Source organism: Gobius niger, assembly GCF_951799975.1.
Source record: "Gobius niger genome assembly, chromosome: 12".
In the NCBI taxonomy this organism is placed as follows: domain Eukaryota; kingdom Metazoa; phylum Chordata; class Actinopteri; order Gobiiformes; family Gobiidae; genus Gobius; species Gobius niger.
In genome coordinates, this window is record NC_136863.1 from 2359759 (window position 1) to 2385239 (window position 25481).

At 45.8% G+C, this 25481-nt stretch overlaps 1 protein-coding gene across 2 annotated transcripts in view; it reads left to right on the forward strand.

Moving 5' to 3' along the window:
• Positions 1 to 1930: 1930 nt before the first annotated feature.
• Positions 1931 to 25481, forward strand: part of hspa12a (heat shock protein 12A) — a gene marked incomplete at its 5' end in the record, with an annotated part of 34984 nt that continues 11433 nt past the window's right edge. For both annotated transcript variants that reach the window (XM_079567102.1, XM_079567101.1), the window contains 7 exons: positions 1931 to 2029; positions 5138 to 5262; positions 12392 to 12578; positions 17231 to 17335; positions 18083 to 18199; positions 20241 to 20415; positions 22897 to 22983. In XM_079567102.1, coding sequence (XP_079423228.1) covers positions 1931 to 2029; positions 5138 to 5262; positions 12392 to 12578; positions 17231 to 17335; positions 18083 to 18199; positions 20241 to 20415; positions 22897 to 22983 — 895 coding nt within the window. The remainder of the gene's footprint in view (positions 2030 to 5137; positions 5263 to 12391; positions 12579 to 17230; positions 17336 to 18082; positions 18200 to 20240; positions 20416 to 22896; positions 22984 to 25481) is intronic.

The window sequence follows — 25481 nt, forward strand, 5'->3', positions numbered from 1 at the left end:
TTTGTCCACATTGCTTATGTGAACCATCATCAGGACAAAAAGTAGCTTGATTTAGAAGGACATTGTCACAAAAAACATCAAAAAAGATTCTGCAGTTGAAAAATTAATAAAAATATAGGTTTTTTATATATCGAAAATTACACATAAACTGAAATGTCTTTCCTGAAATTATACTTCATAGCACACACTCCAAATTTAGTACAGTTGTACACTCCAAAAGTAATTTACTAGATTAGTTTAGATTCAATTTGAGCATAATAATCCAAATTTTTGTTGTTTTAACTTGTTAAGATTTAGTTGGGCATTTGACCTCGATTATTTCACTTGTTCTGAGACGTTTCTGACTCGTTTCAATACATTTCGCCTTCATTTCAAGTAAGTTTCTTTGCCAATGGTGTAAGACAAATGGTCTTGTCCCATTGGCAGTGTTACTTTCTTATTTCAAGTGAGATTTACCATAGAACCAGTCTGAAATTTCATCAAACTAGCAAAATAATCTTGGTCAAATCAGGAAAAAATGTCTAAATGAGTTAAACCCTCTCTAAACAAGATATATTTCCTCAATTCAAGTCATTTAAGCCAATGCTTGATATTCACTTTTTGTAGTGTAACCTTACTGATACTCAGCATGTGTGCACAATCTCAGAAGTCTAGGTCCAAGTATGTTGGATTTGTAAACTTTTTAGTGTTTTGGTGCTATATCTCATTAGCATAGTGCACAAACCTCTCCAAAGTGCCAAATGTTATAAAAGCAAAAATATTTTCACAAATGTGTCAAAGAAAGTGCAGCAGCAACAACGAACCTCCCAAACATGGACTAAATCAAAGCAAAATGAAGTGGGTCATTTCTTTTCCATATTTATCTCAGTGCACAAAGGTGCGTCAGTCACAGCTTCCCCCAAAACAAAATGGCCGCCTTGTTTACTCAGAAAAGAGCTTTTACACGTCTTCATTCACTGTTGATCTGGACTATGGCAGATTGTTGGACAGAGACAATGGACCTCTACACAGATGTACCACTGTCACCTGTGAAATCAACAAGTTTGTGCCTATATGCTAATGTGGCTAACATGTGGCTAACATGTGGCTAACATGTGGCTAACATGTGGCTAACATGTGGCTAACATGTGGCTAACACTGAGCACTGCCAGCACAAATATCAATGGATTTCTTTGGGAAACGGCTCATTTTGAAGAGAATAGTCATTAGGATGAAGGGAACAGAACTGGAATTGTCAAAAAGTTTGTTTACAAGAAGATTTTCTCATTTGTGGAGTAATTTTAGGTAATTTCTAACCGTGAAAATTGAAAATAATGAGCCAAATTTTCCAAAAAGAGTATTTTTCTTGACATTTTTGTTGAATTATATTTTACTTGAGTATTTTGGACCAAAAAAATCCAGTCAACCTATGATTGGACCAAAAATAATTTAATTTTAATGCTTGATTTTCATGTTTTATTTAATTTTTCTGTCCTTAATTAATGTTAATGTTAATGATTTATGTGATGGTGTTCCATGACTGGATTAGAATTGCCTGTTTAAAAATCTGTGCCTAAATACTGTATGCAAGTAAATGGAGCTAGAATCAGTCCCTGATCAGGGACGGCGGTCCTGAACAGGTTAAAGCAGAACTAAGACACTCCTGCCCCTAGAGGCCGTAAGCGCCACTGCAGGTGTCGTAGCATGTTACGTTTTTTACTCATTAATCGTCCGTGAGAGTAAATCCTACGCTGACAGAAAAGACAAAGGGACAGAGGGATGTTGTTCATCCAGTTACACAAAGGAGATCTTTTTTTTACTCAGACTTGGCTGTAAATACTGTTTAAGTGGCGCTAGCCCACAGTTAGCTTTGCTGTTAGCATGTTAGCTTCTTCTTTGTGATTCCATTATTGTGTATTGGCTTTATTCTGTCTGTGTGAACTTTAACTGTATGTTTCTCTCTCGTGTTTCAGACCCGATGGCGAATCCGTCTCCGGCCAAGAGCATCGGAGACCCAGGAATCACCCCCCTGTCCCCCACACACATCCAGGTACAGACCCCTCTGTCCCCCACACACATCCAGGTACAGACCTCTGTCCCCCACACACATCCAGGTACAGACCCCCCTGTCCCCCACACACATCCAGGTACAGACCTCTGTCCCCCACACACATCCAGGTACAGACCCCCCTGTCCCCCACACACATCCAGGTACAGACCCCCCTGTCCCCCACACACATCCAGGTACAGACCTCTGTCCCCCACACACATCCAGGTACAGACCTCACTGTCCCCCACACACATCCAGGTACAGACCCCCCTGTCCCCCACACACATCCAGGTACAGACCTCACTGTCCCCCACACACATCCAGGTACAGACCCCCCTGTCCCCCACACACATCCAGGTACAGACCCCCCTGTCCCCCACACACATCCAGGTACAGACCTCACTGTCCCCCACACACATCCAGGTACAGACCCCCCTGTCCCCCACACACATCCAGGTACAGACCTCTGTCTCCCACACACATCCAGGTACAGACCTCACTGTCCCCCACACACATCCAGGTACAGACCTCTGTCCCCCACACACATCCAGGTACAGACCCCCCTGTCCCCCACACACATCCAGGTACAGACCCCCCCGTCCCCCACACACATCCAGGTACAGACCCCTCTGTCCCCCACACACATCCAGGTACAGACCCCCCTGTCCCCCACACACATCCAGGTACAGACCCCCCTGTCCCCCACACACATCCAGGTACAGACCTCACTGTCCCCCACACACATCCAGGTACAGACCCCCCTGTCCCCCACCCACATCCAGGTACAGACCCCCCTGTCCCCCACACACATCCAGGTACAGACCCCTCTGTCCCCCACACACATCCAGGTACAGACCCCCCTGTCCCCCACACACATCCAGGTACAGACCCCCCTGTCCCCCACACACATCCAGGTACAGACCTCACTGTCCCCCACACACATCCAGGTACAGACCTCTGTCCCCCACACACATCCAGGTACAGACCCCCCTGTCCCCCACACACATCCAGGTACAGACCCCCCTGTCCCCCACACACATCCAGGTACAGACCTCACTGTCCCCCACACACATCCAGGTACAGACCCCCCTGTCCCCCACACACATCCAGGTACAGACCTCTGTCCCCCACACACATCCAGGTACAGACCCCCCTGTCCCCCACACACATCCAGGTACAGACCCCCCTGTCCCCCACACACATCCAGGTACTGACCTCACTGTCCCCCACACACATCCAGGTACAGACCCCCATGTCCCCCACACACATCCAGGTACAGACCTCACTGTCCCCCACACACATCCAGGTACAGACCCCCCTGTCCCCCACACACATCCAGGTACAGACCTCTGTCCCCCACACACATCCAGGTACAGACCTCTGTCCCACACACACATCCAGGTACAGACCCCCCTGTCCCCCACACACATCCAGGTACAGACCTCTGTCCCCCACACACATCCAGGTACAGACCTCTGTCCCCCACACACATCCAGGTACAGACCCCCCTGTCCCCCACACACATCCAGGTACAGACCCCCCTGTCCCCCACACACATCCAGGTACAGACCTCTGTCCCCCACACACATCCAGGTACAGACCTCACTGTCCCCCACACACATCCAGGTACAGACCTCACTGTCCCCCACACACATCCAGGTACAGACCTCTGTCCCCCACACACATCCAGGTACAGACCTCACTGTCCCCCACACACATCCAGGTACAGACCCCCCTGTCCCCCACACACATCCAGGTACAGACCTCTGTCCCCCACACACATCCAGGTACAGACCTCTGTCCCCCACACACATCCAGGTACAGACCTCTGTCCCCCACACACATCCAGGTACAGACCTCTGTCCCCCACACACATCCAGGTACAGACCCCCCTGTCCCCCACACACATCCAGGTACAGACCTCACTGTCCCCCACACACATCCAGGTACAGACCTCACTGTCCCCCACACACATCCAGGTACAGACCCCCCTGTCCCCCACACACATCCAGGTACAGACCTCACTGTCCCCCACACACATCCAGGTACAGACCTCTGTCCCCCACACACATCCAGGTACAGACCCCCCTGTCCCCCACACACATCCAGGTACAGACCCCCCTGTCCCCCACACACATCCAGGTACAGACCTCACTGTCCCCCACACACATCCAGGTGCAGACCTCACTGTCCCCCACACACATCCAGGTACAGACCCCCCTATCTCTGTCCCGCTCACTCTCCGGGTCCTGGACTCGGGGCCTCTCGCTCGGTTCCTCTCGGTTCCTCTCGGTTCCTCTCGGGGCCTCTCTCTCGGGGCGGCTCTGCTTTTGTCTCCATCTTTGATGCACTTTCACTGAACAAAAACAATCCCTCTCTCAGCTCTGAGAGCAGCAGCAGCTCCGGCCTCTCGGGGCCGATCACAGAGAGTAACAACTTCATCACAGTAGTTTTATTCAGCTGATTTATTCTGATATATGAACCTCTTACCCCCGCCTGAACCGAGCACATTGTCTCCAGCTCAGCTTTACCCAAATCTAAAAGCTTCTGGAAAATGCAACAAAAATGACACGAAAACATGAGGAAAAAAAATCATTGAAAAAGTGACAAAAATGCAACAAAATAATGTCGAAAAAGTGACAGAAAACCAAAGAAAAACAGAAAACTAACAGATGCAACAAAAAAAGGGAAAAAACATTGTGGAAAAAATGTGAGGACAAATGTTTGTTTAGATTCGTTTTGCAGGTCTTAGCTTTCAAATTTGATGTGATGAAAACAACAACAAAAAAGCAACAAAAAAGCAACAAAGTTTGGCTCCGTTGTGTCGGCCGCTGCTTCCACATGAGGCGCTGGTGTCTCCACTCAAAGCTTTTAGATTTGGGTAAAACTGAACTGGAGAATTTGTGCACATGAGATGTGTGATCAGCAGAGAAAACCTACCAGAAACCCTGAAAACCGCGGGGTCACTGTGAGGTCAAATAACAAAAGTTACATATTGCACCTATACCCTCTCGCTGGACTAACCCCTCCTGTCTCCTCTGTTTGCTCCGGTCTGATCCGGTCTGGTCCGGTCCGGTCTGGTCTGGTCTTGGTCCGGGTTTGGTCCAGAATGACTCGGATCAAGTCCCCGACAGACCGTCCTTCGTGGTGGTCGTGGCCATCGACTTCGGGACGACGTCCAGCGGATACGCCTACGCCTTCACCAAAGAGCCGGAGTGCATCCACACCATGAGGTGAGGGAGGGCGAGAGTTCAGCCTTACCGTGAGGTGAGGGAGGGGGAGAGTTCAGCCTTACTATGAGGTATAGGAGTGGGAATTGAAAAAGGATTGATGAGCGATCCAATGCCTTCTCATCATCTCAACATTCGTAATAATAATAATATATAATATAAAGTGCAATCGCGAGTAGGGCGGGGCTTAAGCTCCATAAGGGCGCCGCCATGTTTATATCCCAGAATTCCGCGGGCGGCCCCCACGTGACGGTCCCTCCGCTCGCGGGCATTGGCCAGGGGTCCACATGGAGTGCACGAGGTCTGACTGCTGTGTGCGTCATCGTCACTCACCGCTACTGCAGCTTTAGATGCTCCGCACCGGTAGTTACATCCTCCAACACACATGACATCTGCGTGTTTAAGTCTCTCCTGCAGTGACCGAGGCTGTGGTTCATTATAGATCCAGGGCTGCGTAATGTCAGAGGCGTGAGATCCAATCCTGGTCGTATTCCGTCTCCAAAGCTTTGTCTCCGAACACAAGTACACGCAGAAAGTTGTCCAACACCTGCTCAAACACGAGCTTCAAATCAAACGCGCTGCTCCGAGAACTTCAGCCTCCGTGTAACTCTCTCTCACATTAAGTCATATTTTTGTCCATATCTTTCGCTCCTACGCCCTCTAGTGGTTAAGTAGACGGAACAATTATTTATTTTTTTGGTTCCGCCCGACCATAATTGATTGCGCACTCAGCCGAGCCGTGCTACGTTTCAGCTCGTTCCGCAAATTGAATTCAAAGGTGAAATAAATAAGAAGAAAACAAAGAAACAACAAGGAGAAAGATATTGGAGGTTTGTTTAGTTTGTTTATTTTTAGTAATAAATCGCCCAATTCGTATTTTAAAGGAATAGGCCACCGTTTTTCCACACTGAGATATGTTCTTACCTGAGCTTTGACGAGTTCTTTAGGACCTGTCTGATCTTCCCCCATGCCTTCAGTCACGTAAACACAGCGCAGACGGCGTTAGCATTTAGCTTACTCCAGGTATTATTACGCCTTACAATATAGTTCCCCCTTTTATCCGCTTAGAAAATCCACATTGTTTAATTTTGTGTAATTATACTTTGTAGTGGAACACTTCACGTAATCATATTTAAATACACTGTTAAAAGTCGTATGCCCATTTTGTTATTGTAACGTAAGAGTGTAGTTTGTTTTCACATGACAATGATCGTTTTAAATGTTTAACTTATGTCAGTAAGTTCAAAGGTGAAAAACTCTTTGAGGTGTGTTGAAGTAACATTTCTACATGAACTTGACTTAGTTTGGTAAGTTTTAGAAAGAGACCGGATCTTGTAACCCCACAACCATATTACTGCGCCACACATATAGTGCTAGAAAATAGTATAAAATAATATTCAGCTTTTTTGAGAGTGAATACGTATTTTTAATAATAACTCTTACTGTAACAGCTTAAGAAATGTTGTTGGTAAAAATCAATCTGGACAAAACTGGCGGAAGAATAGGATCCACATCAGTCCGTCCTGCGGTACATTTCAACAGTTTTTTTTTTTCAAATGGAGTGGACGTTTCTTCGCTGAGGATCGCGCTAAAGTAAGGAAACAATCTTTCACTTGTGTTTTAGCCAAATATAATATATGTTCAATATCATCCTAAGCAATGTCCTGCCCATATATGGATATATGGATTTTTTCTTTTTTTTTGTAAAGTAAGCCATGCGGTGCTAAAGCTAGCTTCAAAAGGGGTGGGCTATTTGAAGAAAGTTGTCTTAGAGTGGGGTTTTTAATTTGCTCTAAAAGCTTCATCGTGGTCATATTTTCTCGTGTAGCCCAGCAGGCAGCAGGCGAAGTCCAGGCCAGTCTCCCAGAAAGGAGAGAGACGAGGAGAGAGACGAGGAAGAGGGGAGCTACTGGGCTAGCCATGCCACAGGTTTCATCTGAGTTCGTGTCTGTGCAAAGGTAAACTACTAAGGCTGTTAGTTTACTGTTTAGCAAGTACTTTAACCGCTCAAGCAATGACTTTGCTACCGATAATTTCCGCATTACGTTATTGTTTGTGTTGTACAACGCTGCGCGCCACTTTTCTCTGATTTGTGGAGCGGCGGTGCTAAGCTAAGCTAGCAGGGGTGCTAAGCTAAGCTAACACGGGTGGTAATCTAGCGCAGTTCAAGCCCAAGAACAGGCCACGCTCTGCGGTCACTGCAAGTGTCTCTGGCCGCAGACCCGTCTCGGTCACTGGGCTGGTAAAGCCCCGTGCTCCGTACGGAGGTTTGAACGTGACCAAGTGATTCTTCCACTGTCAGTATGATCTGCGTTTTGGCCCAGTTTAACATTAAATGCTCGTCAAACGTCTGTGCGTCACTGTTAAAATGAAATGATTATTCTGTTGTCATTCTGAGTAAATGCTCAGTGTGTGTTTAAGACACGTGCGTGTCTCCGTGAACATGAGGTGGAGACAACACACGTTCACGAAGGTCTGGAAATGCAGTACTATAATAATTATAGATTCACGTTCACTTGCATTGTCAGGGGAGGATGAGAGAGGTGGCACTAGTGCAGTAAAGGCAGAAAGAGGAAATGTGTTTTAATATGTATTTTTATACTAATACATTGTATACATACTTACTGCTTTTAAATACATCTGGTGTGCTTCAAAATGCCTAATAAAGTATGGGAATGAAATTGAGGGAGTAACCCATGGTTTTATTTATTGGCACATGACAAAAAGTAATTACTTTAATGTGTTAGCATATAAACTTGGATTATAAAATTCCACAACTTGGGTCAACCTGGATATGTAGCAAACGTATTAGTTTCGATTGTGTGCTTTTTATGCCGTATGTTTGAGATTAATGTCAGGTCTTATCTTAACATATTTCAAAAGGAGCCTCAAGAAGGTGACTGTGAAGAAGAAATGGAGGAAAACTGGAAGAATATGGAGAGAAATTCGTAAAAACAACCCCATTCATGACAAAACCAATGGTGGGCCCAGTGGAAGAGAGAGCTTGTCAGTGATGAGGTGGTGTAACTGTTTACTGTTTATTGTTTTGTTTTTTTGGCCCGCTTGCTAATATACATTATTTGTATTTTGTTCTCAGATAAAAGCTGAATTTCAATGAGTGGCTGTAACTGAACTGCTGGCTTCATTTCTGGACGGCCTTGAGGAAGTTTTCCCCAACTGCTAGAGCTTCACGAATGTTCTAGCAATTGCTGGAAGATGTTTCTCCTTGTGTCATGTAAAAAATGTAAGTATAGTGGGAAATTAAGTTATCCTTTAGAGTAATCTCAATCCTTAAAACTCTGGAACTTCTAAATGCAGTAGATGCCATTTTATTCCTCAGTGTCTAGTGCTCATAAACAACATTTGTCAGTTTTTGCAGAACACAAGAGGAACAGGACTGCTGCTAAGGTGGTGGGATCAGCACTGCCTCCGAGAAGATCCATCCAGTGTTTTTTGAATGTGTGCGGTGAGTACACTAAATTTGATCTAAAATTAAAATATTAACAACAAAAATAATTACATGCATATTTGTGAGTTCCTGGCTTTCATCGTGAAACATGTTCGTTAAAGGTACACACTAACAATTTCATGGACACATTTCCCCCCAATTACATTCTGCTGCGGTGTTATCAAATGTATGGTATCGTACAGTGTTGTGCTGTCATTCATGTGTCCATGCGTTTGTCCCAACACACACTATATCGTCCTGTTTTTCCAGTCGCTATTTTTATTTTCACACGTATCCTTCTGGTTATTGATTTATTGTCTATGGGTAGGATTTACAGGGTGTTTCCTCTAATTTTGGAGCTTATTTAAATATTTAGTAAATCAGCCCTACTAGCTCTGAGAGATGTTGAATGGTCAAGTAAAAAAGTAATGTAGAACAATGTATTGCAAAGGTTAATGGTAAACACTTTAAATTACACTATATTAATCCCAGACATAAATAATTCACACATCATCATGAAAGGTAAAGACGCTTTGATGTTTTGACACTTATAGTATGATTTTTCTTTCTTAAGGACCATTCAAACCATCTGGATGAAGCGAATGGAACTTGGATTGCTTAATATCTATGAAGAGGAGCAGGATGCTGTTGCACATCAGGACTTTGTAGCAGGTGTGGTCACAGAAAGCCTTGTGCTTCAGCGTGAGAAAATCAACGTCACGTTTCTGCTAAAGGTCATCATGAAAATCAAACTAGAACAGGCTCCGCTGGAGTACATGGACTGCACAGGTACAAGATACAAACCATTACCATAGGCAAATGCTGTTGTATTTTTTTTTTCATCCTCGCTCACTCTTCTGAACCATTTTTGATATGTAACAGGCCTGTTTAATTGGCCACTTTTAGAAGTAATTTTAAAATGAGTTATTTTTGTTAACACCAACATTACAGTTTTTGTCAGAGCGGCATCAGAGGCACTGCCATGCCTCCAAGTTTGTCTACAACATAAGTGTAGGCCTGTCACAATCACAAAATAACCACTAAAACCAAATCTCAGTAAGCAGTTGTTCTGAAAGTACATGTTAAGAGATCTTCAACACGAGTTGCAATTAACATTTACTTAGGTAAAATGCCAAATTATTGTCGATTTATATGAAGTAGATATATGAACTTTTGTGACAGGCCTACACAAGAGCATACAAAAAATATACATGTATTTGCTTAAATGTGTAAACAAAATTTGTGAGTTTCATCAGATTTTAACATTTGTAACTTTATAAGCACTTGTATATTTTTTTTTACTGGAAAATTAAAATGCCTTGACTATAATTGTCTCTTGTCACTTGTATCTATCTGTTAACAGGAATTATAAGTAGATGTTCTGTTAACTTAGTATTGTTTGTGAAGTTTCTGCCATAAACATTTGAGTTCTTTTAACATTAGACTGTAAGTGGTACCATTGTTTAAAAACATAGTATTTTGTGTTATAGTAGCAAATATATTTGGTTTCATTCAACTACAGTGAATGAGTTGAAATCTGTTAATAACTTAACCTGATATGTTCATAGAGGTCAAAACATTGTTTTCTTTTGACATTCAATTATAAGTCAAAGATGTTTTTAACTTAGCCTCGTGAGTTTAAAAAACACACACACTTGCGTTAATATAAAGAAGCAATACAAGTTTATGGTTGGCACAACAAAACATGTTGGTTTGTTAAAACTGAAACTGTTAAGTTGAAACAATTTATAGCAATGCTTTATGAACCATTTATAACTTACTGGTTTTACTTGATTGAAACAATATCGGTTCCTTCAATGAGCTCAAATCTTTATGGCAGAAAGTTAACATAGAATTTTAAGTTGAACTGCTATATTATTTATTACAGTGTAGGGAAAACGTGGAAGAGCTTGGTAGCTTCTATCTTGACCTGTTTTGGAGCTATAGAGGAGAGAGGGAGAGGCTAAATGCTAACGCCGTCTGCGCTGTGTTTACGTGACTGAAGATCAGACAGGTCCTAAAGAACTCGTCACAGCTAAGGTGAGAACATATCTCAGTATGGAAAAACGCTGGCCTGTTCCTTTAATGTTTATTTTATTTATTAGAAGACAAGTAAGAGCTTACATGGACATTTAGCCCCTCGTGGAGGTCAGCTCACAAGGTTTGTCTTAAGTTTATTTTATGGTATTGTCAATTTTATGTTAATATTTGTTTGTTTTTCTTATTTGTGCCCAGTTCTCACGGGTTGCCAAGGTTGTCAAGCCAATAAACCCTGTTTTTAACAACCTCGTGCCCATGCTAAATCCTTGAGGGTGCTACACTCAATGGGAACCACAGCTCTACTGAGTGACGGGTTATAGGGACTAACTCATAATGTCAGAATATTAAATGTGGAGACTCAGATAGTAATAATCTATTATAGAAAACGCTATCTCAATGGCCGCCGCCTGGGCGCCGCCATGTTTATTTCCCATACCGGCTTTGAAGCTAAGCAGGGAAGTGCCTGGTTAGAACTGGGATGGGAGACCGTTTGGGAACACCAGGAAGCCTGGCGACAGTACTGAGTGTGTGCGTGGTTGGTGGTGCTGCTGTCCGAGGACAACCCGCTGTCACAAAAACGCGAGTGCACGAGATCTGACTGCCGTGCGTGTGTGTGTGTATGTGTGCGCGCGCGCATCCAAACAGGGCGATGTGTGCCATCGTCACTCACCCTAAACTGCAGCTGTAGACGCTCCGCACAGGTACAGGTACATCCTCCAAAACACATCTGCGTGTCTTTGTTTAAGTCTCTCCTGCAGTGACCGAGGCTGTGGTTCATTATAGATCCAGTGCTGCGTAATATCAGAGGCGCAGAGACATGCGTAAGATCCAATCCTGGCCATATTCCGTCTCCAAAGTTTTGTCTCCGAAAAAAAGTACACGCAAAACATTGCCCAAAACACGAGCCTCTAATCAAACGCGCTGCTCCGACTGTTTTATCCTCCGTGTGAATAAAAGCAAAAATGAAACTACCACTTAACGAGCACATGGCCTGCTGCTGGACCATTTGTTCTCGATTTTGCTTTCACGTATTGTGAGCCCAGAGGTACATTTTATTCTAAAGCCGCTTTGAAAGCATTGCCAATTTTATTGTAAGGTTATAAATACTGTCTAACAACGATCATTAGGCTATTTCATTTCAAAACCAACTTATTATTTTTTTTATTGTACACTACCGTGATGCACCAAACCTCGGGTCCTGCACCGTGACCCAAACCGTTAGAGCTGAACCCCTAATGTTTATCCATAATTATCCCACTCTCTCTTGAATTCTATTCCCTGAGTTTAGCCAACATATTGTCGTTGTAGTTAATAAGAAAGGAGTACGGGTGCATCAAACACTCCAATTGCTGTTTGTTTGAAATTATTTTTAGCATTCATTATTTTACACATTTAGTGGCCATAGTTTTTGGAATGGGTTGGGAACCACTGGTCTACAGCTGAACTGTGTGACGGGTTGGACATTTCTTTGTAATCACTCATAATCTCAGAATATCAAATGTGGAGCCTAGCGAGGCCCGGCCGAAGGCCGGGTCTCAGCTAGTATAATAATAATCTTAACAAACTGAATTAAAATGGCAGAGTTATTGGCTGTGACCAGAGGGGGCGCTGTCCCCCCGGCTCTGACCCTGTTCTCTCCCTCAGGCGCTGGGAGGGCGGCGACCCGGGCGTCTCCAACCAGAAGACGCCGACCACCATCCTCCTGACGCCCGACAGGAAGTTCCACAGCTTCGGCTACGCAGCCCGAGACTTTTACCACGACCTGGACCCGCAGGAGTCCAAGCAGTGGCTCTACCTCGAGAAGTTCAAGATGAAGCTCCACACCACCGCGGTAAGACCCGGACCTGGACCAGACCCGGACTAAAGCAGGAGGGGCTGGACTCCTGAGCCAGACCAGACTAAAGCAGGAGGACCTGACCAGACTAAAGCAGGAGGACCAGACTAAAGCAGGAGGACCAGACTAAAGCAGGAGGACCAGACTAAAGCAGGAGGACCAGACTAAAGCAGGAGGACCAGACTATAGCAGGAGGAGCTGGACTTCTGAACCAGACCAGACTAAAGCAGGAGGGGCTGGACTTCTGAACCAGACCAGACTAAAGCAGGAGGGCCTGGACTTCTGAGCCAGACCAGACTAAAGCAGGAGGACCAGACCGGACCAGACTAAAGCAGGAGGGCCTGGACTCCTGAACCAGACCAGACTATAGCAGGAGGACCAGACCAGACTATAGCAGGAGGACCAGACCAGACTAAAGCAGGAGGACCAGACTATAGCAGGAGGACCAGACCAGACTAAAGCCGGAGGACCAGGACTCCTGAACCAGACCAGACTAAAGCAGGAGGACCAGACCAGACTAAAGCAGGAGGACCAGACCAGACTAAAGCAGGAGGACCAGACCAGACTAAAGCAGGAGGACCAGACCAGACTATAGCAGGAGGACCAGACTATAGCAGGAGGACCAGACTATAGCAGGAGGACCAGACCAGACTAAAGCAGGAGGACCAGGACTCCTGAACCAGACCAGACTAAAGCAGGAGGACCAGACCAGACTATAGCAGGAGGACCAGACCAGACTATAGCAGGAGGACCAGACCAGACTAAAGCAGGAGGACCAGGACTCCTGAACCAGACCAGACTAAAGCAGGAGGACCAGACCAGACTAAAGCAGGAGGACCAGACCTGACTAAAGCAGGAGGACCAGACCAGACTAAAGCAGGAGGACCAGACCAGACTAAAGCAGGAGGACCAGACCTGACTAAAGCAGGAGGACCAGACCAGACTAAAGCAGGAGGACCAGACCAGGCTATAGCAGGAGGACCAGACCAGACTAAAGCAGGAGGACCAGACCAGACTATAGCAGGAGGACCAGACCTGACTAAAGCAGGAGGGCCTGGACTCCTGAACCAGACCAGACTAAAGCAGAAGGACCAGACCAGACTAAAGCAGGAGGACCAGACCAGGCTATAGCAGGAGGACCAGACCAGACTAAAGCAGGAGGACCAGACCAGACTATAGCAGGAGGACCAGACCTGACTAAAGCAGGAGGGCCTGGACTCCTGAACCAGACCAGACTAAAGCAGGAGGACCAGACCAGACTAAAGCAGGAGGACCAGACCAGGCTAAAGCAGGAGGGCCTGGACTCCTGAACCAGACCAGACTAAAGCAGGAGGACCAGACCAGACTAAAGCAGGAGGACCAGACCAGACTATAGCAGGAGGACCAGACCAGACTAAAGCAGGAGGACCAGACCAGACTATAGCAGGAGGACCAGACCAGACTATAGCAGGAGGACCAGACCAGACTATAGCAGGAGGACCAGACCAGACTATAGCAGGAGGACCAGACCAGACTAAAGCAGGAGGACCAGACCAGACTAAAGCAGGAGGACCAGACCAGACTAAAGCAGGAGGACCAGACCAGACTAAAGCAGGAGGACCAGACCAGACTAAAGCAGGAGGACCAGACCTGACTATAGCAGGAGGACCAGACCTGACTATAGCAGGAGGACCAGACCAGACTATAGCAGGAGGACCAGACCTGACTATAGCAGGAGGACCAGACCCGACTATAGCAGGAGGACCAGACCAGACTAAAGCAGGAGGACCAGGACTCCTGAACCAGACCAGACTAAAGCAGGAGGACCAGACCTGACTAAAGCAGGAGGACCAGACCTGACTATAGCAGGAGGACCAGGACTCCTGAACCAGACCAGACTAAAGCAGGAGGACCAGACCAGACTAAAGCAGGAGGACCAGGACTCCTGAACCAGACCAGACTAAAGCAGGAGGACCAGACCTGACTATAGCAGGAGGACCAGGACTCCTGAACCAGACCAGACTAAAGCAGGAGGACCAGACCAGACTAAAGCAGGAGGACCAGACCAGACTAAAGCAGGAGGACCAGGCCAGACTAAAGCAGGAGGACCAGACCCGACTAAAGCAGGAGGACCAGACCCGACTAAAGCAGGAGGACCAGACCCGACTAAAGCAGGAGGACCAGACCCGACTAAAGCAGGAGGACCAGACCCGACTAAAGCAGGAGGACCAGACCAGACTATAGCAGGAGGACCTGGACTCCTGAACCAGACCAGACTAAAGCAGGAGGACCTGGACTCCTGAACCAGACCAGACTAAAGCAGGAGGACCAGACCAGACTAAAGCAGGAGGACCAGACCAGACTATAGCAGGAGGACCTGGACTCCTGAACCAGACCAGACTAAAGCAGGAGGACCAGACCAGACTAAAGCAGGAGGACCAGACCAGACTAAAGCAGGAGGACCAGACCAGACTAAAGCAGGAGGACCAGACCAGACTATAGCAGGAGGACCAGACCAGACTAAAGCAGGAGGACCAGACCAGACTATAGCAGGAGGACCAGACCAGACTATAGCAGGAGGACCAGACCAGACTATAGCAGGAGGACCAGACCCGACTATAGCAGGAGGACCAGACTATAGCAGGAGGACCAGACTATGGCAGGAGGACCAGACCAGACTAAAGCAGGAGGACCAGACCAGACTAAAGCAGGAGGACCAGACCAGACTATAGCAGGAGGACCAGACTATAGCAGGAGGACCAGACCAGACTAAAGCAGGAGGACCAGACCCGACTATAGCAGGAGGACCAGACCCGACTATAGCAGGAGGACCAGACTAAAGCAGGAGGACCAGACCAGACTATAGCAGGAGGACCAGACCCGACTATAGCAGGAGGACCAGACCCGACTATAGCAGGAGGACCAGACTAAAGCAGGAGGACCAGACCAGACTATAGCAGGAGGACCAGACTATAGCAGGAGGACCAGACTATAGCAGGAGGACCAGACTATAGCAGGAGGACCTGGACTTCTGAGCCAGACCAGACTAAAGCAGGAGATCCGGTGCTGGTCCTGGTTTTCAGTCTCGGCTGCAGCACCGTCTCTGTCTCACATCATCCTCTGACCGTGACTCAGCAGATTCACTCTAACCTGACTCAGCTCTTCTCTCTGTTGCTATGGAGCCTCAGTTTGGCCTGAACTACATTTCCCACGATGCTCTGCTGCTGCCTCTGCACTGCAGCTAAACGGCTGGTCCGGTCTTTACACACACAGGGCGGCAGCGCTTTGGAAAAACAACTCACTCCAAAGTTTAACGTTATATTTACAGACTCAGTTCATTGGCATAACACGGTCGGCACGGCAACAGCTCAAAATTGTTTGCCTCTATCTATGTCACTTCCTGTCGGTTTCATCTTATTTCATGTTTCCCAAGAGCTACTCAGAGAGGATTTGACTTGAGTACTGTTATGCTACGTACTTTTTTACTCTTGGCTACTCTGCCCTCCTCTGATTGGACCCAGGATGGGAAAGGCCGGTCCCTGATTGGCCCATCTCCGACATCAGCAGCCAATGATAAGTGGAGCTCCAACAACCACTTCCGGGTCCGAGCAAACTGGCAAACATGCAAGAAAAAAACATTAAAAACCCGGGGAGTAATATTTACTATAGTCGCTACTTCCAGGGTTAGCGTAGCTGCTGCGCCGTTAGCATTTAACCCGGATACGGTGATTTTGGTAAATCTGACTTTTATAGCAGTAGGTTCATGTTTGGCTCATGGTTCTAATAAATAAGTCTGTTCAGTAAATACTGATTGTGGTTTTAAAGAGTTTTTTGTAGTTTCTCTGTGAACCCGGAAGTCGAGCTGTGACGTCACCACTTTACAAACAAAGTAGGCTACTTTGATTTAAGTACTCGCCGACACCGAATACCGACACGAGTACAAGGCATTTTCTTCAACATTCTTACTTTTTTCACAGCAGATTGGTTTGTAATTAGTAAATTTACTCAAGTAAGCTGCAGCTCTAACAACATTAAGCTCTGGTTAAATCCAGCTCAGACTCTGGTTTAGAGAGCGCAGTCTGTAATAAAGTCAGCTCTATGTGGATTATTGTGTTTACACTAAACTATTCTACAGTTTGTTGCTTCTTCTCTCCTCCTCTCGCCTCGCAGCTGCGCCTCGCAGCTGCGCCTCGTAGCTGCGCCTCGTAGCTGCGCCTCGTAGCTGCGCTGGCCGCACGTCAAATGGTATCGGTTTCTGGTATCGGGACCTCATGAATGAGTACAAGCATGTGGTATCGGCCCGATACCTGGTATCGGTATCGGTGCATCCCTACTGTGAAGTATTAGATTTGAAAATAAGATAAACTTGTATGTAGCATATGTGCTAACCCAAAGATGCTCTCCGTATCTATGCTGGCTCTTATTTTGGTGGAAACCAAGTCAATAAGCCACGGAATCCACACCAGCTCTGAACCGGCACTTTGGTGGAAACTTTCTACATGTGACATTTACACGCTGAGAACAGGAAGCACACGGAAGTGTACACGTGCAGATGTTTCCTCATTTAAGTCATGTTTGATGGAAAAAATACTGTAATTCTTGTTCTGTGTTGAAATGTTGCCGTCAGATCTGTTCCCTCTGACCTCACTTCCTGTCTGTGGTCCAATCAGAACCTGTCGATCGACACGGAGCTGCTGGCGGCCAATGGGAAGAGAGTGAAGGCGCTGGACATTTTCGCCTACGCCCTGGCCTTCTTCAGGGAGCAGGCGCTCAAGGTGCAAACATCACGCTAACATCACGCTAGCATGACGCTAAACATGACTCAGCACAAACATGACGCTAAACATGACTCAGCACAAACATGACGCTAAACATCACGCTAACACGGCTCAGAACAAACATCACGCTAACATGAAGCTAAACACGACGCTAACCATGACGCTAAACATGACTCAGCACAAACATGACACTAAACATGAAGCTAAACATGAAGCTAAACACGACGCTAACCATGACGCTAAACATGACGCTAAACATGACGCTAAACATGACTCAGCACAAACATGACGCTAAACATGACGCTAAACATGACTCAGCACAAACATGACGCTAAACATGACGCTAACCACGACTCAGCACAAACATGACGCTAAACATCACGCTAACATGACGCAGCACAAACATGATGCTAAACATGACGCTAAACATGACTCAGCACAAACATGACGCTAACCATGACGCTAACCATGACGCTAACCATGACGCTAACCATGACGCTAACCATGACGCTAAACATGACGCTAAACATGACTCAGCAGAAACATCACGCTAACCATGATGCTAACCATGACGCTAACCATGATGCTAACCATGATGCTAACCATGACGCTAAACATGACGCTAACATGACGCTAACATGACGCTAAACATCACGCTAAACATGACTCAGCACACGCCACACGCCGCACGTGTTCCTGCCGTGTTCTGTGATAACGTCGTGAATCGTATCTAAATGTCGGCAGGAGCTGAGTGACCAAACCGGGGGAGACTTCGACAATAACGACGTGCGGTGGGTCATCACGGTGCCGGCCATCTGGAAGATGCCGGCCAAGCAGTTCATGAGAGAAGCTGCGTATAAGGTACGGGAGGGGGAGGGGGGGGGAGGGAGGGAGGAGGGAGGAGGGGGAGGGAGGGAGGGAGAGGGAGGAGGGAGGAGGGAGGAGAGGGGGGGAGAGGGACGAGAGAGAGGGAGGAAGGGAGGAGGGAGGAGGGGGGGGAGGGAGGAGAGAGAGGAGAGAGTGTCTGCTCCTTTTCCACACGTCTTTATCACGTCTGTGGAGGCTGACAGAGATGTTGGGCTGTGCAGAGACTAAATATATCCGGGCGTGGCGTCTGCAGAGAGAGAGTGGGGGGGGGGGGAGGGAGGGAGGGGGTAGAGACAGGAGAGAGAGGAGAGGGAGGGAGAGACGGTGATGAAGGGCAGTGGAGGTGATGAATTAAAGATGGCGTCTCCCTGTGGACTATGAGGCTGCTCTACTGTACTCCTCACTGGAGCTCTATTCTAAGAGAGAGTGTAACCTGCATGTGTGCTCAGTGCTTAACCCCTGAGGCACTGACAGGACAGTGGATAAACTCTTCTTCTTGTCAGTCGGAGCTGGTCGTCTGCAGCTGTAGCAAAACTCTTTTTTTGTTTATTTTCAGGTTTCAGGCTTCGGAATGAGGCGTTTCAATCAGTATTTATTAGTTGATTTATTTGGGAAATTGTCAAATCAAGGTTAATTTAATCCTTTTGGTTCTTCAGTGCAGGGATCAAACTAGTTAGTTAAGATTGTTCACTTTCTTAACCTCTTTGAGTGCCTTGCAAACATTTCATCCAACAGAGGAAAGGGGATTGGACAAAACGGGAAACTTTGCATCCCAAACTTCAACTGAATTTGTTTTAGACAGTGCTGTCAATCCTACAGCAGTCCACAACATATATAAAATACAATACAATACAATACACAGATCAGAATGTTTAAGTAAGGATTAAACAACGAGGAGCCGTGCGTTAGACGGTTATAATGCACTAGTTTGCACGGTTTTAAATTGTTTAATCCGCTTATACCAGGGTCCCACAAACATAACATTTATAATAAATGTGTTTTTCATTGACTAAACTCACTAAATCTGCCAGACTACGGGACTATTTTGTGTGGGTTATTAGCCGGTCACTGAAGGCTGGTCTCAGAGCGAGTCATTCTCCGCAGCTATTACGAGGATCTCAGTCAGGCTCAACGACACAACATCAGCACAGAATCACAACACAACAGGACTAACCCGGAAACACTTTTCCCTGGAAGGAAACACCGATATGCGGCACTCGTGGGCAGGAGTTATTTACCTTTTACAAGGTTTAACCTGAAGCTAGCTTGCTAGCTCAACCAGCTCAACTGTTTATGGAAACAGCTGCGGTGGAGTCGCTCACACCTGGGCCCCCCCAACTGAAACTTTTATGTTTGACTTTACTAATCCAGACAAATATGCTTCAATGCAGGATCATTTTATGTACGCCTGAAAATGATGAACAGCCTTAACCGTTTCCAATAGAAATGTAAAGCTCATATGTTATTAACAGTAGCTAACCTAGCTGCTCACTCTCCTCTACAAACATTTAGCAAACACTAAATCCATCTCATACGTTCCTGTCAGTCACTAATTACGCCTTTATCTGATTCAGCTGTGTCATGCGTTGCTATGGCGACGCCACAGCGGAGTGACATCCCAGTGATTTAACTACCGGACTACGTGTGCGGTTATACCAAAATAATGCACCGGCCAATCAGAATCCAGTATTCACCCAGACCATGGGATAACACGATTAATCTCATAAATGTCACAGCTAACTCAGGATTTATTGCGTATTTTTATCTATTCTAAATGTTGAATAATCATTTTAATCCTCAATACTTCATTAAATCCACTGAAACATTTCACACTTCTTTGTGTCGCCGACTTTTATTTCCGTTTGACAGAACTATAAACGGGTTCAGGAAAGTGCGCCGCCAGTGATCACATGACACTGCTGACCAATCCGGTGTGTCCCAGGCTCACACACAGAGGCCTCGTTTATATCAGTAGAACAGTTTATGAACGAGGGCGATGGATGACCCGTTCCAAACGCCCGCTCTGTCTCTGCAGTCGGGCCTGGTGTCTCGGGAAAACCCGGAGCAGCTGATCATCTCGCTGGAGCCGGAGGCCGCCTCCATCTACTGCCGGAAGCTGAGGCTGCACCAGATGGTGGACCTGAACGCCCAGAAGAGCACCCAGAACGGAGTCAGCCCGACGGAGAACGTGGGCACGCAGATGGCACAAGGTACGGGCCCCGTCGGTGACTGGGGGGGCACAGGCAGCGAGGGGGGGGGGGGGGGGGGGGGGACCGGAGTGTACGATCAGTCAGGACAAAAACCATCTCAGTTTGTTTAGGGACTTTCTCCAGAACGATGATGAAACGATATTGTTGTAAACCATCAAAACATCTGCACTAAAATTCACTCAAAACATTTATTGTCCTGAACAACGACGACAAAAGGGCAGAAAAAACACTTTCCATTTTTTTTTGCATACGTTCCTCAATTTTTTCACAATGTTTTGCCCCTATTTTTCCCCAAATTTTTTTCTCTTAGTTTTTTTCCAAATCCCCCGCCCCCCATTTTTCCTCTGTTTATCCGCCATATTTTTCCTCAATTTTCCACAAATATTTCAATTTTTTCCCCCCATATTTTTCTTTTTTTATATATATATATATACATTTTCTTCTAAACTTCAACTGAATATGTTTTAGACCAGGGGTTGGCAACATCAGGCCCGGGGGCCAAATCCGTCCCTCCAGCACAGAACCTCTGGCTCTCAAGATGATTTTGAGAAATATTATTATGCAAATAAATTGCCCTAAAATGTGAGAAATAGTGTCAGTATTTTAAAAATGTCCTGGCAGAACATCCCACTTGGTCATATTATATAATGTAAAACGGGGATTCTAGACCCAAAAGTGGGAAAAAACATTTTCAGTGGGTCGCGAGTCTAAAGGGAACTTTTATTCAATATTTTCCATCTGAAACTGCATTGGACACTAACAGTTTGTTAAACCCTTAACTCCCACCTGAACCGAGCACATTTTTTACACAATGTTTTGCCTCCCCCTATTTTTCCCCCAATTTTTTTCTCTTAGTTTTTTTCAAAATTTCCCCCCCCCATTTTTCCTGTTTATCCGCCATATTTTTCCTCAATTTTCCACATTTTGCATATGTTCCACATTTCCCCCAATTTTGTCCCATTGCCTTTTTTTTTTACACAATGTTTTGCACTCACCCTATTTTACCTCCAATTTTTTTTTTTTTTCTGAATTTCCCCCCCAGTTTTCCTCTGTTTATCCGCCATATTTTTACTCAATTTTCCACGAATATTTCCATTTTTTCCCCCATATTTTTCTTTTTTTTATATATATATATAAATTTTCTAAAGGGAATTGTTGACTCCTGAGTAGCGCTGGGTACTGTTACATTATACTAGTACTTTAACGATACTTGGTTTTCGATACCGATACTGATACCTCAATGATTTCCGATATCTATGAAAAAGAAGGACACATTTTGGGGTAAAGATTTTGGAAAATAATGGGGCAAAAATTATGGGAAGAAATGTGGAAAAAATTGGGAAAAAAGGATTATTTGAGCTGAAACAACCAAGTCACTTCCTGTAATCCTGTCCCTGGACCAACAGCATCAAAACCAGGATCTAAAGAGAGATTTTTGTAGGTACTTTTGATTTATTCAATGCCAGTAGTAACTAAACTTTTTTCCATAACGATGATGAAACGATCTGCACTAAAATGCACTCAAAAGATTTATTGTCCTGAACAAACAAAAGGGCAGAAAAAACACTTTCCAATTTTTACATATGTTCCACATTTCCCCCAATTTTTTTCTCTTATTTTTTTCCAATTTTTTCCCCAGTTAACCACAATTTTCCCCCTGTTTATCCCCCATATTTTTTCTCAATTTTCCCCAATATTTGTTTTTTTTTCCTCCAAATTTTCCCCCATATTTTTCTTTTTTTATATACATTTTCTAAAGGGTATTGTTGGACTCCTGAGTAGCGCTGGGTGCCGTTACATTATACTAGTACTTTAACGATACTTGGTTTTCGGAACAAGGACACATTTTGGGTAAAGATTTTGGAAGAATGGGGCAAAAATGAGGGGAAAAAATTGGGAAAATGAGAAAAAATTGCGGCAAAAAAAGTGTTAAAATGTGGAAAATGTTGGGCAAAAAAATGGTCAAAACTCGATTATTTGACCTGAAACAACCAAGTCACTTCCTGTAATCCTGTCCCTGGACCAACAGCATCAAAACCTGGATCTAAAGACAGATTTTTGTTGGTACTTTTGAGTTTTTCGACACCAGTATTAACTAAACTTTTTTCCATCCGTGCCCAGCCCAACATCTGATCATGTGTGTAAATGCAGATCGAGAAAGGTCCTTTTCTTTTGCCTCGAACACCACGATCCCGGTCACAGTTAAACTTACGAGAGGGTTCTGCTTTTACAGTGCGCTCACCTTTGACCCGACCCGTCCAGACCCCCCAGACTCGGGACGTTTGGTTTCTGAGCTGTGATTGGTTCATTTTGCAGCCCCACTTTGTTTGCTCTGTTTTCGCTGGCCTCGCTGCTGCCTCTGACCCTGCGCCTGTGTCTCTCCCTCTGCCCCCCCCCCTCTCTGTCCCCCCCCCCTCTCTCTGACACCGCCCTCGTTCCTCGGCTTCACTCTGTCCTCTGCCTCTATCCTTTTCTCTGAAGGGAAGGAGCACGTTCGGAGGAACAGACAGAGCAGGACTTTTCTGGTGGAGAATGTGATCGGAGAGCTGTGGGCCGAGCTCCAAGAAGGTACTGTCCTCTGCTCCGGACCGGGACCCGGGTCAGGCCTCTGCTCCGGACCGGGACCCGGGTTAGGCCTCTGCTCCGGACCGGGACCCGGGTTAGGCCAGGGGCGAGACGGGGGTTGGGGTCTGGGCCAGGGTTCTTCGTAGCGCTGTGTCAGACCGGGTTAGGGCTTTCGGACAGAGGAGAACCAGGACTGTTTCAGACCCGGGACTCTTTAGTGACATGTTTATGAGCATCCCTGCATTCAGTCATTACCTTTGAATATTTACCTAATGTCGGGCGACCAGATTTCACAGCCTGGACATCGAGTCGTGACTGACTTATTTAACCCTTGTGTAAATGTGAGTTGACTTTCTTCAGAGTGAGACTTTAGGTCAGACATGAGTGACAGTAACATGAGGCTAAACACAGTGAGCTCTTTGTTTCCAGTAAAAAGGCTGAGGCCTCATTGCTCTTCAGTCACAGACTGAGAAGTGAAGAAGGAAGTCATGGAGCTTCTGCTTTAGACAGAACTTCAGACTCTGCTGCAGGTAAGAGTCATATCATATTCTGAAACTCAAATATGTAGTAAAAACTAATATATGGAAAACTATTATTACAATTACAAAAAGAAAAATATTTGAAAATCCTGGATCTAATCAAAAAAATCGTTTTGTTTAATTTACTGTCATTCTATACAAGAAAACCCAAACAAACCCAGGTCATTTGTGTCTGCTGTAGGTCATGTGTGTCCCAGTTCCTCTGAGTCGTGGTGCAGCAGGACTGATGTGGACAGATGTTACAGAAGAAGCTCATGAGGTTCATTTCTTCAACAGTTTCTATAGTAACTATTTTCTCCAAAGTAAAAGTAGATCTACCACAGTCCTGTCCACATCTGTCATGGTCCACATCTATCACGGTCCACCATGACCCACCACGACTCAGAGGAACTGGGACACACATGACTTTACATCAGATACAAATGGGATACAGGATTTTCAAATAATTTTCCATATATTATGTTTTTACTACAGATTTGAGTTTCAGAATATGATATGACTCTTACAGGCAGCAGAGTCTGAAGTTCTGTCTAAAGCAGAAGCTCCATGACTTCCTTCTTCACTTCTCAGTCAGTGACTGAAGAGCAATGAGGCCTCAGCCTTTTACTGGAAACAAAGAGCTCACTGTGTTTAGCCTCATGTTACTGTCACTCATGTGTCTGACCTAAGTCTCACTCTGAAGAAAGTCAACTCACATTTACACTGAGAAGGTTGGAAGGGCGCCCCCTGGTGTCACCTTCGCGGGTCATTTTGACCTGCGAAGTTGACACCAGGGTTAAGGGCTCCTGTGAAGGTGGGGGGCCTTGAGCCGACCCGATGAACCTGTTTTCTCCAGCTCGGACGGTCTTGTTTCAGCTGCTCTGCGTCCTCCACAGTAACTCGTCATGTCAAACCATCTGGTGTTTTCCTCGTGGTCTCCAGTCTGTGGCCCTCGGCTCAAACTGGAGAATGGCTCTCCTTGGATGAAGGAGGACATGGCCGAACCAGCAGGTGCAGCGTTGCTCTGGGCTGCACGTGTGGGCTCTTAGCACTGCTCTGGAAACCCGCGGAGCCACCGGATGTTTTCAGTGGTTCTGAGAGCCCTGCTATCAAACCATCTCTTCTTGCAGCCAGAGTTGTTTTTTAAGGGCTATAAAGCAGCACTGCCGAGCGGTAAATCCGGAGCTTGGTCTGGCCTGAGATGGTCTGGTGCCGCCAGAGTGGTTTCCAGAGAGTCTGCGGAGCTGATGCAGCCAGGGCTCTTCTGCGGATCATCCCTGGTTTTAGGTCCACGCTGTTTGTCACTATAGACCCCAGATACACGTAGTTCTCAACAGGGCCGGACTGGGACTGAAAAACAGCCCTGGACTCTGACCAGCCTGGCCCAAATTAGCGTAATTGTGACACTTCCACAAATACATATTTAAACCTCTGACCCCCCGCTTTAACACTAACGAGTGCATTTTCCCCAGTTCGGCTTTTTATTATTATTTTTTTGATCGGCATCATCAGCAAAAAGAGCGGGAAAGGCGGTCGTAGAAACAGAAGCAAAATCATTCATATAAATAATAAATAATAATGGTCCCAAAATTGAACCTTGTGGCGCACCATACTCCACGGAATTCCTTTTAGATTCATGTTTTTTTATACTGGGCCTCATTTGAAAGCTAAGACCTACAAAAGTGACGGGAAACTTTTTGTCACTTCGCCACATTTTTGTCATATTTTTGTTTGTTTTGTTTTTCATCCTCTTTTTCTCGCTATTTTGATACTTCTCTTTTTAGCTTTTAGATTTGGGTAAAGCTTGGAAGCTGGAAGAGCACAGTAGGGCCACTGGCTCTAGGGCCACCAGTCCCGTGCTTTACCCAAATCTAAAAGCTAAAAAGAGAAGTATCAAAATAGCGAGAAAAAGAGGATGAAAACATGAGAAAAACACGCACACAAAAATAAACAACAAAAATGTGGCGACGTGACAAAAAGTTT